Here is a 15,019-nt window from a genome sequence, read left to right as displayed (position 1 = left end):
TTATATTTTTCCGGGTGGCAGAAAATCTTTTGTGCCTATTGAGGAGACCCGCTGAGCGATTTTAGCAATATTCCTGGCAAAGAATCTTGGCTTAGGCGCCAATGGATTTTTCCCAACATAAGAAAATGCTCAATTTTACTTCTAAATTAATGTAAAATGCATTTAAGACAAAAATTTGCAAAAGATGAATCACGTGAATGATTCCCATTAGGATTTCTAGAAAACCCATTGATTAGGCATTAAAGGTTGTGGGCAATTTTGTGGTGTGTGCCCCAGAAGCAACCATTAGAACATTTTTTCCTCAATAGTGCAAGCGAAAAGCCGGGTGATTCTTAGTGTTTATTGTTGGAAATCTTTGTCAGATTTTTATTTTAAGTGTGCCAATCGCAATTGTACGATTTTTTGAGATTAGTTGCCAAGTGAAATTAAGGAAAATCAACGCAAGATAAATGATGAATGGGAAAAATGCAACAGGTTTGTACCGTGTTAAATGTCAAAAGAGATGAGTCGACGATTGTGGAGTAATTTCATTGGGTAGCCTCCGCTATAGTTGCATTGCAATTCAACTGGTGCATGCACACAGGTCAATTGCAACCCACTGGGGAGTGAATGTGCAATGCCGCGGATTTTGACTGTGCGCACGTGGTGATTTACCCAATTTATGGGAAAATCTCATACCGCCAAAAATTAGCTCTCTCTCGCAGGGGCATGACGTACAAGAACATTTTTGACAGGCGGACATTTTCAAGAAGCACACACACGCGGAATTAAGCCCCAAAACGAGTGTGCACCGGATTTGGCGCTAAGAATTTTGCACAGATATTTATTCTTAAAGGATCAGTATTAAATTCTAAAGGACTTTTTCGGGGGGAATCAGTATGAAATTACACCTAAATTTCCATTTGACCATTTATTGTCACCCCACCAAAAACCATCAATTGAATCAGCAGGAATTTGCAAGTTATTTATATATTATGATTAATCATTATACATATTTGGTTATGCAGTTAAAGATAAATTTTACAAATGAGCATTTGGATGTATGTATGTATAGATGGAATACATAATATGCAATTTAATCCACCCCCGCCATACCCTGCCCTCGCAATAGATTCCAAGTCACGCGTCTAACATGGCGGTTTCACACAATTCAAGCTATATATGTATGAATATATGTACAATATTATATATACTACACGAAAAAGCTCCAAGGTCGACAAAAAATCCTATATCAAATACCAAGAGCTTTTTATTTTTACAACCACGCTGCCCATATTCTGTGCTGTCCCGCCAATTCAACCCCCTTCGCTCCTTTTTGCACTTTTTTTTTGTAATGGGTAAATTCCCCATGGAAGCACCCTGGAAGTGTGCCACCCTCCCCCCAGGGACTAATGGCGGAAAGAAGGGGTCTTTGCACCATGAGAACATCTCCTCAATTCTTGATACATTAACTCCATGTGAATTTTGAACCACACGCGACGTGCAGAGCAATTTAAGAACGAATTCGAGGAAGTGGCAGATGTGTTGACTTCAAAACGTTGCTTGTATTTGGGTTCATTTCTCACCGACGAAGCTCATAGGTGGATGCACACAGCACAATATAGAAAAAAAATGACCAAAAATTCGCAGGAAATTTAGAAAATAATCCATCATGTCTTATTCTTGGAGGGTTTTGGAGAGTATATTATCCGGTATAGCTGATAAAACAGACAAGGATTATTCAGGAGAATTGAGAATTGAGAAGATTGAGTGGATATCTCCAACTAAAATATACCGTATTTTACGGAAAAAAGACGCATTTTACTTGGCTTGAATATTTTAATATGACAATATATTTTTTATTCAACTATTAAATTCTTTAAAGAATTGAATTTGAATATTTTTTGAAACATTTTAAAGTTAAAATCTAAAGATTTTTTCTGTAATTAAGTCGAAGATCTTTAAAATTATTATGGAAAACTCTTCTTTACCTCAATTATCTTTAAATTTTTTGAAAGATTTCAAAGTTTATTTTTCAAAATTTTTATCAGAAGATAAAATTACCTACCGATTTTTTTGGTGAAAATAAGTATTACAGAGCTACGAAATTGAAGAATGTGCAGTGCAGTGCATGCCTTAAAACGCATACATAATTGAGGACACTGAGAGAAATTTAAATTTTTAATTTAGTTGCTTTCAACGCAATAAACAGGTGATAGAAAATCGAGTAAATAGTTAGAATATCTTTTTATTCAATTTTTAAAACAATCAAAATAAGTCATAAATCGAATAAAAAAAAAGAAAGTTTTAGTCCGAATTTTCACAAACTTAATTGCTTTAAATATAATTAAACTGTAAACTTGCGGTATTTATATAAATGAAAACTTGGCTTTAAAACTTTTTATTAGGTTCAACAAAGCTTAACCAAAAAGCTATATTAGGAATTTTAGCGCCTTTTCATTTAAATGCTATTATTGATAACTTCAGATAGAGGAAACTATTTTCCTAATTAATTGATGTCTTATATTAATTCTTTGCGTGGAATTTTCTTATAAATATAAATAAAAAATCTGAAAAAATAAGAAACGAAAATATTTCAAAAATTGCAGGTTTCTACATGGCTCCGCCAGTCTTTTATCCTCAATCTGGAGATTCAGCGTATAAGCGTTCCAAGTAAGTGACTTTTTCTCTCCTTTTTATTTAGCCAAAATCACTTCCCAATTAAGGCATTTTATGTGTCTTTAGTTTTATTATACATTAATTTGTGATTTTGGAGCAACTAAATTTTATTTCATGGCATTATTAATTTTTTTGCTGAGTGATTTCTGCCTCACCAAAGACTGAATTTCAGATAAAAGTCGTCAAAATTCACAAAGAAAATTTGATAAATGTATGTGTGTATGATGGAAAGGAAGAGGAAGATTGTGGTTGACGGAAAAGAGAAAAATCAAAAAATTACTTCACGTATCGCGGAGGCATCAAAATTATGAGATTGATGGGGGAAAAGTGTGAGCATTAAGTAGAAAATTGCAATGTTGCATTAAATGCACTTAGGGCTCACGAACAATCGGGTGTACTTATCGGCCAAGGAGGGAGTCGTTTAGAACTTTTTTTTTCTTCTTCGTCTCAATCATATTCTTTTGGGCCCTTCTTCGTGAGTCTTTTTGATATTCCGCGTGTTTCACGTACCTATATATTTTATTGGATGTTTTTATTGCTTTTTATATTTTGTACACAAATAAATATTTCTTCCCATTTCATGGGGTGAAGTAACATATTGAGGAGTACACCAGCACGGGTGAGTTTGGGTCTAAATTGTCAAAAAAATGGAATAAGAAAGTAAAAAGAGTTTATCGAGGAAAAAGAAGCAGAAGTGCAATGGAGAATCAATAAAAAGGAAGTTAAGTGCAAAACTTCTTTTGCCTTGGCATTGACCAAAAGTTCTTTAAATATAAAAGGAGCTTCATATAGCCTCGCGAAAAAACGAAAAATCAAGCATACCATGGCGATATAATGTGTTCAACTAACAGTTGTCCAATTACAATTTGTCTTGCACCTGTCTGGAGTTGCTTCTTCTCTACCATTTCCAGAGCACTAGGCGAAAAAGTATGAAAAAAGTGAAATTAAATTAATGCCCTTATAGAATTTTTTTGTTAGCAAAAAAGAGCCATTTGGAATATGCATAGATGATGAGGAGTTTTGAACAATGTCTGGAACCTATTTAATAATGAGATGTCCTTATATATTCGCTTTGTAGTCAGAAATTCATGAGAATGAAGTAAGGGTAGAAAAGAAAAGAAAGGAATGCACCCAAAGTGCATCACCACAGTATGCAACATGTTAGATAATTTTTTGGCATGAGAATGAGGGCAAGAATATTCTGGATATGGCAATTTTCTCTTCACTCCTGAGACATGTCTCCTGGATAGACCTTTGGCATGAAATGGAGATGTTAATTTAGAAAACCACGAAACTTATGACAGTCTTTTCCTGGTCAATTTTCGGGTGTTCCCGAACCGAGGGTGCCGCGGGCACTCTCTGTGGTGCTCCCAGAGAATGAAAAAGTTGTCCCAAGAACTTAATTGCCAAAGTGTGCATCATTTTCTCTTCGCTTACACCTCAATGAAATGTGACTGTTGCAGGAGAAACTACACTCAATGATCACCTGTTTCAAATAACACTCCCTTTTGATTGTTGTGTATGCTCATCGGAGAAGTAAGTAATACAATTAAATTTTTAAGTGAGCGCGTGTAGAGTACAGTTTTTTCTCCATTTCCCCTCTTTTTTCATTTTTCATTCTTAAAACAATCAACTGTGAAAATTTTGGGACAATTTCAACTCAAAACCCTTAAAATATTCATACACACATGACGTGTTAATTAAAGCTTAAAAGATATATGTATATTTGTTATTGGGGCTTGTTTTAAATCCAAATTGTCCAAATTGAATAAAAGAAATATTCAGTTTTGGGAATAAATTAATTTCATGTTAAAATTAAGGAATTTCTGCTTTATTACTACGGTCTTGTCGATCTAGTCTATTGATCTATTAATGTTTACGAATTTTTATGTTGTGCCCCCATCATAAGGTAGTGTGTACGTACGTACATATGCCTGGTACACACATCTTCCTTTTTCTTCTCTTTTTCTTTTCCAATTTTTGTTTTTACTATAATTGTGTCCGTTTTAATAACAACAAATAAAATTTGCAGCTGACGCTTTTTGTGCTCTTTCGAAGTTGCATTGCCAAAAAAAAATTCTGTTGCATATTTTCTTTTATTTATCTCTTTCCTCTTACTGTTGAATATTCACAATATATGTATGTATAGCAACGTTACGGACTCATGTTGCACTGTCGTGCATTTTATTAGACGTTAGATGGACATTTTGAACATTTTATTTGGTGTCTGCGCTACGCCCCATTGAGAAGCACCTCGCGAATTTTTAGGACCTCTATTATAATGCACAACTTGTTAAACATCTGTTTCAACTAATTTATTTTCATATACATAACAAGGAAAATTATTTCGAATAATTTTTATGAGCAAAATCTTTTGGATTGCAATACGGAAAAGGATACACTCAACTAATACACATGAGAGCTTCAAATTATGCTTTGAGAAAACCAAAAAATATTTAAATTGGTCGTTTGAGTTGAGAGATGAATTTTTTCAATGTTCTTAATTAGTGCACAATTAAAACTAATTGGTTATTGTTCATTAATGTTGGTATGGAATAAGAAGACCCTGGCTGGACGTTTCGAAGATTGGCATATGAACGCCGAAAATGCGAGACAGGGCCGAAGAGAAGCCCTCGATGGTTTTATACGAGGGCCATGGCTCTTCCGTCTTCGCCAGGTCATCGAACAGATAACAACGCAGAATAAACTGATGGTGGGTAATGTTTTGGGGACGAAACGATCGACCAGATGCCACTTTTGGCAGTGTGCACGTTGTCGCGTGCTCCTCTTTGCTCTTGTGCTAATTAAGCGGATTGTGGGCAAAAGAATTGTATCTTTACTTCCTTGAACGCATTAATATCCGTCAGAAATGTAATTTTCTTGAAATTTCCCTCTATAACTGTATTATGATACATAATAAATAAATTTTGTCACCCACCCATTATGGACATGAAACCCGATGCTTAAGTCATTTCCTTAATCTCATCCACTTACCATCCAACACACCATCATGGGCGCCAAAGAGAAGAAGGCATATAGCTAACAAAATTGGAGAAAAAAAGGATTAATAAATATTCATGTTATAACAGAAGCGTGAAACACTTTTGCATATAATGGCACATAGTGGTGGCGAAAAATATATAAAATTTTCGGGTATTTATGTAAATAATGCAAAAGGAGAGGGTGAAGTTTGTTGAACTTGAATTCGACACACGAATTCTTCATTTCGGGACGAATAAATTTACCTCACTCTAAAATTGCAACTCCAAATTCATGGGCGGGAGGGCTTCGCTTTTTATTTTTATTTTTTTCCAGTTCAGGCTTTCCTGAATTGAAGAGGGTGTCTAAGAAATTCAAACTTCCCATCCTATTGAAAAGGCAGTGGGTGCAATCGTAACAGGGATCCCATTCATTGCACCATCATGGTGTGTGATCAACGAAGGGCAGCAAAGTAGAGACCGATCCTAGCAGATGTGCGTCGGACGGGACATAGGATGTACTGAATGTAATGGAGGCAAAAAGAACCAAATAGACGGGAGAGGCAGTTTGTCTCGCGAAATTTGGCATTTGCAAGCACAAAAGGCATACCTACTTAAAAATTGAACTATATAAGAGTCGAATTTGGAATAGGTAATAAAATATTTTATAGCTCTCGAAAAATTTAGTGCTCCAAAATCCATTGCATTTCCAAAATCCTCTTAAAAACATCTCAAACTTCTAAAAACATAAATTCTTCAAATGCCTTAAATTCCCCAACAAATTAATTCAAAGAAAAACTCAATTTTCAAACTGGTTTAAGACTACATCTTTCAAGAGAATATGATTTATCTGAGCTTTTTTTGTAATTTTTCAATTTGAGCGACTTTGTTGCCCAATTAAGAGAAGATGATGCACTTGTTGGTTTATAATGAGATTGCATTTAATTTGGATAATTTCGTAAAAGCTACAAGAAGTTGTATTTCTTTTTCTTTTTTTAGTTCCATGCCGTGTTCGTGAAATTCTGTCATATTTTCTGGTTGATAAATTATATTGTGTTTCTGGTGCTGAAGAAAATTATAACTGTCCCTCAAGTTGTACATTTTGATGTATTATCGCATTTAACTTTTTAAATGTAATCATAAGTGGTGCAACAAGGTGTATAAGTTATTTGTTGGCAATAAGTGCATTCGTCGCATACTCATGAGGATTCCGGACAAGATAAACAATTCAAGAGCAAGTAGCACATTCCATAGGTCCACACTGCCGTTATCATCTTGAAAAGTATGAGCAAGTTACCTTTTATCTCATCATTTTTCTCGCCATTCTTAACTTCTCTTCTCTGTTCTTCTTTCAAACTTTTTCATCTTCTTTGGTGTGGATGCCTCCTTTCTTTTGCATTCTTCAACCCCATTCAGGGGAGTGCGATGCCATTGAATCTGAATATCTTTCATCCACTTGGTTCATCAAAAAAGCTAAAGTGAGGTGAATTGCGTCTCCCAAACGCAAAAGGTTTCACGTTTTATTTTTTGCATGCCCCTATCCATCTGTATATTTATCGTCTTTCATATGTGCAGCAGCATTAACATCCTCAAAGTGCACGCGCCCCAAAAGTTGCATCTGCGCTCGTTCCAACCAAAACCAATTAGAATCAAAAATGAAGTGAAGGAGCATTCACTTCAATTGCTTGTCTCTCTCACACTGCCAAGATATTATTATTTTTCTTTTTTTTGGGAATTTTAGTGTGAATGATGGCCCAAAAGTGGGCAATAGAATTATGAGTGTAGAAGGATAATCACACTGCACCCCTTGCTGAGGTGATTGTATACACTGTAAAACGATATTTAATGCAATATACAATTAAATTGTTGAATTTTAATTTTCTTCTCATCGTTTGCCCAAAAGTGCCTTCCTAATTTTGCGATCAAATATCTCGAACCACACACCGTGCAAAAAGTATTATTAATATATTTTTTTGGTTAATGGTAACCTGACATTGCGTGCAGATGAATTTGAAAGCTTGAATTTGGAGTTTATCAACATAATAAATAATATTCTTTATACATAGTTGTTTACGAAGTCACTGTAGGATGTACCTACCTACCTACTATGCAACAATGAAGAGGACCCTGCAGAATGAATTGAGTAGTTTAGTCATACTGATGGGGGGTCATTAATCTTTTTGTAAATTGCCAATTATTTTAACGATCAATACCATATGAATATTGTACATCAGCTTTTTTCCAACACTTCTATACTACATATTCTCCTGTCATAGGACATTGAAGATCAAGGTAATTAATAAGGACCACCATTTAATATTGATGAACGTAAACACGACATTATAATGATCTATGGTTGGAGCTAAATCCTTGTTTTTATTTAATTTTTAATAGGACCGTAATAGGAGATACTATGGTAAAAGCTATGCCATAATTGCAGATTCACATGAAATTTAAAAAAAAAAAAAAGAAATTGCATATCTATCATCAGTGTGGGATGGATAAATTCAAATGTGCGCGAAGCCTTAGCAATTTGATGTCAAATGTTCAAAATTATAGCATCAACTTGCATATAATTGTTGTCGATTAAGGATCACACAGTGTAATTGCAATAAATTGTACTGAAAAACGCACGCGCTCGCTGATCACATGTTCCGAACACCAATCACGCGCTCTTGGTGCATTTAACATTGCTCCACACGTCTACCAGGAACTTTCCATCTTGTGCCTTCTTCTTTAAATGCATCGCCAAAATTCTTGAATATATTGGTTCTTAATGATAAATACGTGGAGACACCACGTAATGCCATACATTCATTGAAGATGGGAATGCGCACATGAAATTCGCATCACTTAATGTGGGGGTATTTGAAGATGAAACACCAAATTCAATCTGCCTTCTGCATGTATCCCTTCATGATAAAAATTGTGTTAAAATGCATTGCATTACGCGCGCATTATGCAAGTATGAGAGGGGTTTTTTTGTTGTAGTTGTTGTTGTATTTGGTGCACCTCGAGCAACCTGTGCTGAAAGGGTGAAAGAAAAGGTGCCCAGAATTAAACATTGCACATATGTGCAGTACAAGAAATGTGCAATAAGTAAGTGCACTCGATGACCAACACAAATGTGTGCGCTTTAACCCAAGAGGGACGCGCGCGAACCAACTTACAACTCGCGTGCGCCCGTACCTTGAGTAATATTTGCCCACCAGATAATTCACAGTGTCTTCCTCACTCGTGCCCAGTGTTGAGAGCAAAGGGGTCTCAACTCAGCACAATGGTGCATTAAAATGATTGCGGAGATTGATTGCCAATCATTTCTTTCTTGACGCGCTTTATTTGTTTTAACCACACTGCAATGTCTTATATTTCTCCTCTTGTAATTCTTTTTCATCTGGATGATGGACATCTTTACCAATGTCTTTCAGCTTTCAGTAATAATTCAATTACAGAAAGCATCAATTTTGACCTCTTGGGGTGGCATAAAAAATTAAAAAAAGTAAATTGGATTAATGAGGTTAATTATTATGCTATATTTTAAAATTATTTCATATCTTACTGAAATATTTAAGTTTTTGTAAAGGTATTGCGCTGATGATATATTTTACAACAATTGTCCTGCAAAACTGTGGACACTCTTTGTCACTCCTTATTATTTTACTGGAAATGAAAACTATAAAAGACATCTTGCTTATGCATTCATATAATTAGAGCACTTCCTCACCCTCAAGGGATTTACGGTGTTCGAACATTTATTCCTCGCACGCGGGTATTCCTGGCGTGTTAAGGAAAAATTTGCATGATCCTCGTTTGTTAAAATACCCAAAATGTAAATTGTATTACCTACAGTTAGTGAAAAATAACACAACAATTGAAAATTTGTCTTCATTAAAGCCTAATTGTGGATTTGCGTGAAAATGTCCTCTTTGCAAGACATTGCAATGAATTTGATTAACTTTTGAATTTTAACACATTATACATATCTATATGTATATCAGATTTTTAATGTGGTCATGTATGAATTTATTATGCTCACTTATCACGATATAATTCGGTCACATTGCATTTTATAAAGCTAATTGATTTTAATTATGCGATTTTAAAATTCATACTACTATTGGTTTTCAATGCTAATGCTTTCGTTACTGTTTGACTACATTTTAATACATTATAATCGAAATTGTACCTACATTTAGAAGCTGACATGATAACCACAGGTGTGTTTTAATAGAAATTATAATTTGTAAAAAAATTATATTTTTTTTTATGTTCTTAGAAATTATTATAAAATTGTGAAAATTTTTATATGAAATTAAGAAAAACTTCAATTATATTTATTGAAGAAAACTCATAAACATTATGTTTTTGGGCAAAAATTCTTTACTTTTCCTGTCTCCATACACAGATTACTCTATTTCCTGCACTATCTTACGTAGTAAATGTAGGAGCAAATAAAAAGATTTTTTATCCTAATACAATCACCATAGTTAAAAAGTTTTTCTAAAAAAGTGAAAGTCAGTTTCATAAAAAAAACCCGAAATTTGTTGCATATTCTGTACGTCATGGCGCTGAAAATTTTACTTTCTACGGTCATTGAATTTTCCGAGAGGTTGTTGCCACCGAGGTAACGCTAACAGAGCACACATAGAAACAGCGTAGCGGTGCTTGAGACCACCAACACTGATTCCCACCCCCTACCATCAGATCACTAGAAGAAGGAGCACACAGCAAGAATTTCCCTACGTCGCATCCACCCCCGCGTATCCATATGGTGCGCATTGGGCGTCTAGGGGTGGTGAAAACTATCAATGTGCGATGAATTTTCCATGGATTCGTGCCGATAGTGTTTGAGTTGGAGGGAAAGTGACGCTCATTGAAGAGGACTTGCGGAGTGCGCATGCCAAAAGTATTTTTCACAGAGATACGAAAACTGGGAAGAAAGTAATGACGATAGAGGGGTTGGTCGTCTTTTGCTTTGTGATTTCCTTGCCATGGAACACACATATGTATGTATATATGAAGCATTCCATGGCAGATTTTACTTCTCACAGTACTAGTCGTTCTACTTGGCTACGATACGATGAAGCATATTTTTTACAATTGCGTGATACGCAATTAAATCTCATGAAGTTCTCTTTTCGCACTTTGATGAATATTTTAAACTTCTGCAATTCTGCTTTTTCATACATTAAAATGTATGTTCGCATTCTTTGATGATTTTTTTTTTAGATTAGAAAGCAAAGGGAGCAAAGCACTGTGGCGGAGGGAAAAAAATAAGAGAAAATGATGGTATGAAACATGGATGATGGATTTAAGAGGGGTGATTTCTCTTCATTCCACCCTCCTTTGCACTCATACATTCACGGACGCAGAGTTCCACCACCCCAAATTCGGATCGATAATTTCCTTCGCGCTTTCACTGCTTTCCTCGAGACGCCATGTTGTGTTTCTCTTTCGGATCTAAATTGTGTACAACACACCAGATTTTAATTTCTGACCGATTTGGAGGCAAAATTAATCACATTTTAATCAGAAGTTTTCATCTTTTGTTTCCCAAAGTTCATCTAACCACCGAAATTCAGTAGAAAAGTGTGTTTGTGTGGAGGAAATGTGGTGAAAAGTGCGAAATATATCACGGTAAATGCGCGTGAATGGTCAGTGGGGTACATTTCTTCGGGTTGGAAAAGTGTGCTTCAGCTTCAAAGAGAGTATATGTAGCAACGATGTGGACGGCGTGGTTTATCAAATCTAAAATTCCCTAATATACCTTTCCCTTGAGGTATTTTCCACGATATCTACCAATTTAGGATTTTTCTTCCGTAAAAATAACATTTAAAGAGCTACTTTTTCAGTGGTAACGAATTTTTCCTGAAGCCGAAAAAGAGCATTTTCTCGCTTCATAACCAAAGTTATGGGCGGCTTTCTTTGCATTGAAAATGCCGGTTGTGTAGCTAAATAGTGAAAGTGAAGCTGATTGAAAAAAAGTAGTAAATCCTGACATATTTTGTCTTGGTAAATGCGAAGGAAACCCTTTTCAATCTGATGCTCTTATGTTGTCCATTGAACTGCATATCTTCTCATCAATATGCTTGTGTCTTACATAAAAACCCCGAGTCTCCCTTTTGGCTCCATTAAAAGCAACATGGCACAATGATCATCACTTTTATTGTTGGGCTGGTTGAGGTTATTCTTGGTTTCGGCGCCAAAGGAAATGTTAAATGAATTTGCGCCTTTGTCTCAAAGGAAATTTTAAAAGTGCTACAACATATAGTGGTGTGAAAGGCTTCTGGCAATGAATAACATGAACGCACTCATACAATGTATATGGTTGGCAAATTTTTCGCAAAAATATCACGTATAGGTATCAAAAGTTAGTGGTCAATGTGGTCATATTTTAAGCTGAGAAACGTATAATTAATCCCTGTGAAGATGTTGATTGCCCATCTGTCGATGAGGTCGGTGAATTGGCTATTGAAATGCTGCCACACATGGAAGTAAAATAAATACTATATACCCACCCATATAGTGTTTGAACATCTCCAAATAAATTCAGACGGCAATAAAATTCATTAAATCTTTCATGGGCTTTTGGTGCAAGAAATGTTCAATTATTTGGTGAAAAGCGACTTAATACGATAGAGCGTCGATTTATCGGTTATACATATTACGTGTATATATAGTGGATGAGGCGAGCTTTGAGCTTTCCTTTTCATTCGTTCGTATTTTACTCGTACAATGACCTCATCGTTTTACCCCTAAAACGTGTGCTTTCATGTGGCACAGGGGCTTGCTTGGGTGCCCGCCAGAAAATTCACCTTCACTTAACTTTTATATCAAAAAATATAATATTAAAGTACCTACTTACAATATGATTTTATTATACTAACATATGGTATACCAAAATGATTTTATGTACTAAGAGGTTTATCATATGAATTGAAAATAATATTGTAATTTTGCCTAAAACTGCAACATTTTCGAAAATTTGGTTTAAAATCTAGGTAATATTTAAAAATTAAAAAAAAAACCTAAATATGCAATTTCCGAAAATGCTATACAATAAATCCTAAAATTACGTGTTGCATACACATATTTTTTCTAATTATTCTTTTTTATTAAAACTTAATAGTAAATGAAACAACGAATACCTCTACACTTTTAAAATACTCTCCAGCATTGTAATTGTATTTTTCATTTGGGCACCTACTGTATGTATATTTGTTTCGTGGTGACCTCAATGCACCCGAAAACAATGTCTTATGTAGCTGACCTTAATAGTTGAGTTGCAATTCTCAAACACTTTACATCAACTAGAGGGCATTAAAATATTTAGAATGGGAGTTGAGGGCAAGGCACTTGTGGTGCAATAATGCTGAAATAATTACAAATGTGAGAGCATCATGATTGGGCATAAGACAAAGGGCGGGGCACGCGATGTACATATTGTCTGCATATCAAGTAGTATAGTTTTGAAGTGTTATGCGGATGCACTGGACAATTGCATTATATTCAATTTGTAACAAGGGGTAAATAGGGTGTTCAATGGGGATGGGTGAGAGGGCGACATAAAACAACTATTGTGGCTGACCTGCGGAATATGCACTGAATGCACGCAAATGACATTATATTTTTAATTTCCCAACCATATTAGGGATGGACGATAGACCGCAGTTTGCTGCGGTTAGTGAATATGAGGAGTTTCTTAAGGAGCAAATTAACTGGAAGGGTTGATGTATTGTTGTTAAAGATGTGGGACGCATTAAATTTCATTTGAGACACATTCATTGTGGAAATGGATGAATTTTCTTGTGACAATAAATTGCAAGTCGTGCCTCGAAATCCTATTTTTAGAGACATATTCCTCCTATAGGGTCTCTCTGTGACAAACTAACAAACAGCTGTATCCGTGTTGTCGACTCATGGATAGAAATGTAGGATATACCAATACAAATTAGGGAATTCACGTGAAAATGTAAAAATTAAATTTTCTATCTGATTATTTCTTTAGGATTTTGTTTTATAATTTTCTAAATATGATTACGGAAATTATCTAAAACTTACTAAAATAAATAATTTACTTTTTACTAGACGGAAAATTTATTTTACGGCCCTTTTTTTGAAGCCCCTTTAAATGTAATAAATTACTACTAAAGTATAGCAACACTTATGCAACATCTTAATTTTGAAAGGAAGAGTTTTCAGATGTTAATCCATGTTCAATGTTAGACTTAATTCCAGGAATCTATAAAAGTAGGAAAAAGAGCTATTTATACATCGGAATTATGTACTTTGTATGACAAAGAATCCCTACAATCCTTTTCCAATTTATTGGTGAAGAAAATATTGAGAGAAAAACATCTTTTTTTTGGAGATAGCCTTATCCTCTCCAGATTTATGCATATTTCAATGAAAATTGTCACAATAATTTTGTGGGTGAAGATTTCTTCATGCATTATTTTTGGGAGATGCGTGGAAAGGAATTTCCTGAGGAAAAACGAAATTTTTCTGTCCACGAGACAATCTAGATCGGAAATATCTTATCCATCAGTATGGTGTAGATCTCTTGATCTATTTCTGGGATGGCTTTCGTCTCGAGCATCGCGGAAGGGCATCTCTGGAATGTTGGATGCTTCCTTCGTGTTTTGTTGTTATTTTCTCTTTTTGCCTCACAACTCTCTCAAATAGCACCATCAGACACTTTTCTCTATCCTATTTATAGACCCTTTTCATTTCCAAATGGGAAGTTATTAAAATCAGCTTGATATTTTTAGTTGAGAAAGAGGTGAATGAGATGGAGAATTAATTAAAGTATAGTTGTGCGTTGATTTGGATTTCGGATTCTTTGCGTTTTTTTGCAAAATAATTCTAATCAATGGTTAATATTTTTCTGTGAATTCAGTAAGTTTGCTTGAACTAAATCGTTTTGTTCAGTATACGACCCTCTTTCGCCATCCCGAATAGTTCAACTATGTATAGACATTTTCAGTTGAGGGATCAACCCCGAAGGGAGAGAGAGCATTAGACAGAAAAATTCGGCATGGCAGTGAGCGTCTATTGCCCATTTTTTTTATACTTCGTTTTCTTTCGGCACCAAATGCTCACAGGATATAAAACTACAATATACCGGTGGCATACAATGTGTATAGGAAAAAAATGTTCAGTACGAGACCTTCACAAAGAAAAAAATCGCTTTTTTCCCGCTTGATATGAGGACACACATGTAGAATATAAGAATAGGTAAAATTAGTTCGTACACCTGGAAAGTTTTAACTTTTTTTTCGTCTCTCTTTCTACCTTATTTGAAGATTCGTTCAAAGGTCTAGGTTTTAGAGAGGAATGCTTTTTTTTTTTTAAATATTAATATCATGCTCATAACTGACATT

General features: G+C 34.9%; 1 protein-coding gene across 2 annotated transcripts in view; it reads left to right on the top strand.

Annotated features, from left to right (window-relative positions):
- The first annotated feature begins 249 nt into the window (after positions 1-249).
- The window catches only part of LOC129786026 (insulin-like growth factor 2 mRNA-binding protein 1), a 37,804-nt gene continuing 23,034 nt past the window's right edge, over positions 250-15,019 (top strand). Inside the window, exons 1-2 of one of the 2 annotated variants that reach the window (XM_055820793.1) lie at positions 250-474; positions 2,589-2,652. In XM_055820793.1, the coding sequence (XP_055676768.1) occupies positions 450-474; positions 2,589-2,652 (89 nt within the window). In that variant the 5' untranslated portion in view covers positions 250-449. The remainder of the gene's footprint in view (positions 475-2,588; positions 2,653-15,019) is intronic. The other variant, XM_055820790.1, reaches the window with a different exon arrangement.

This window comes from Lutzomyia longipalpis, chromosome 1, assembly GCF_024334085.1.
Source record: "Lutzomyia longipalpis isolate SR_M1_2022 chromosome 1, ASM2433408v1".
Classification (NCBI taxonomy): Eukaryota; Metazoa; Arthropoda; class Insecta; order Diptera; family Psychodidae; genus Lutzomyia; species Lutzomyia longipalpis.
This window is presented reverse-complemented; position numbering and strand designations above follow the sequence as displayed.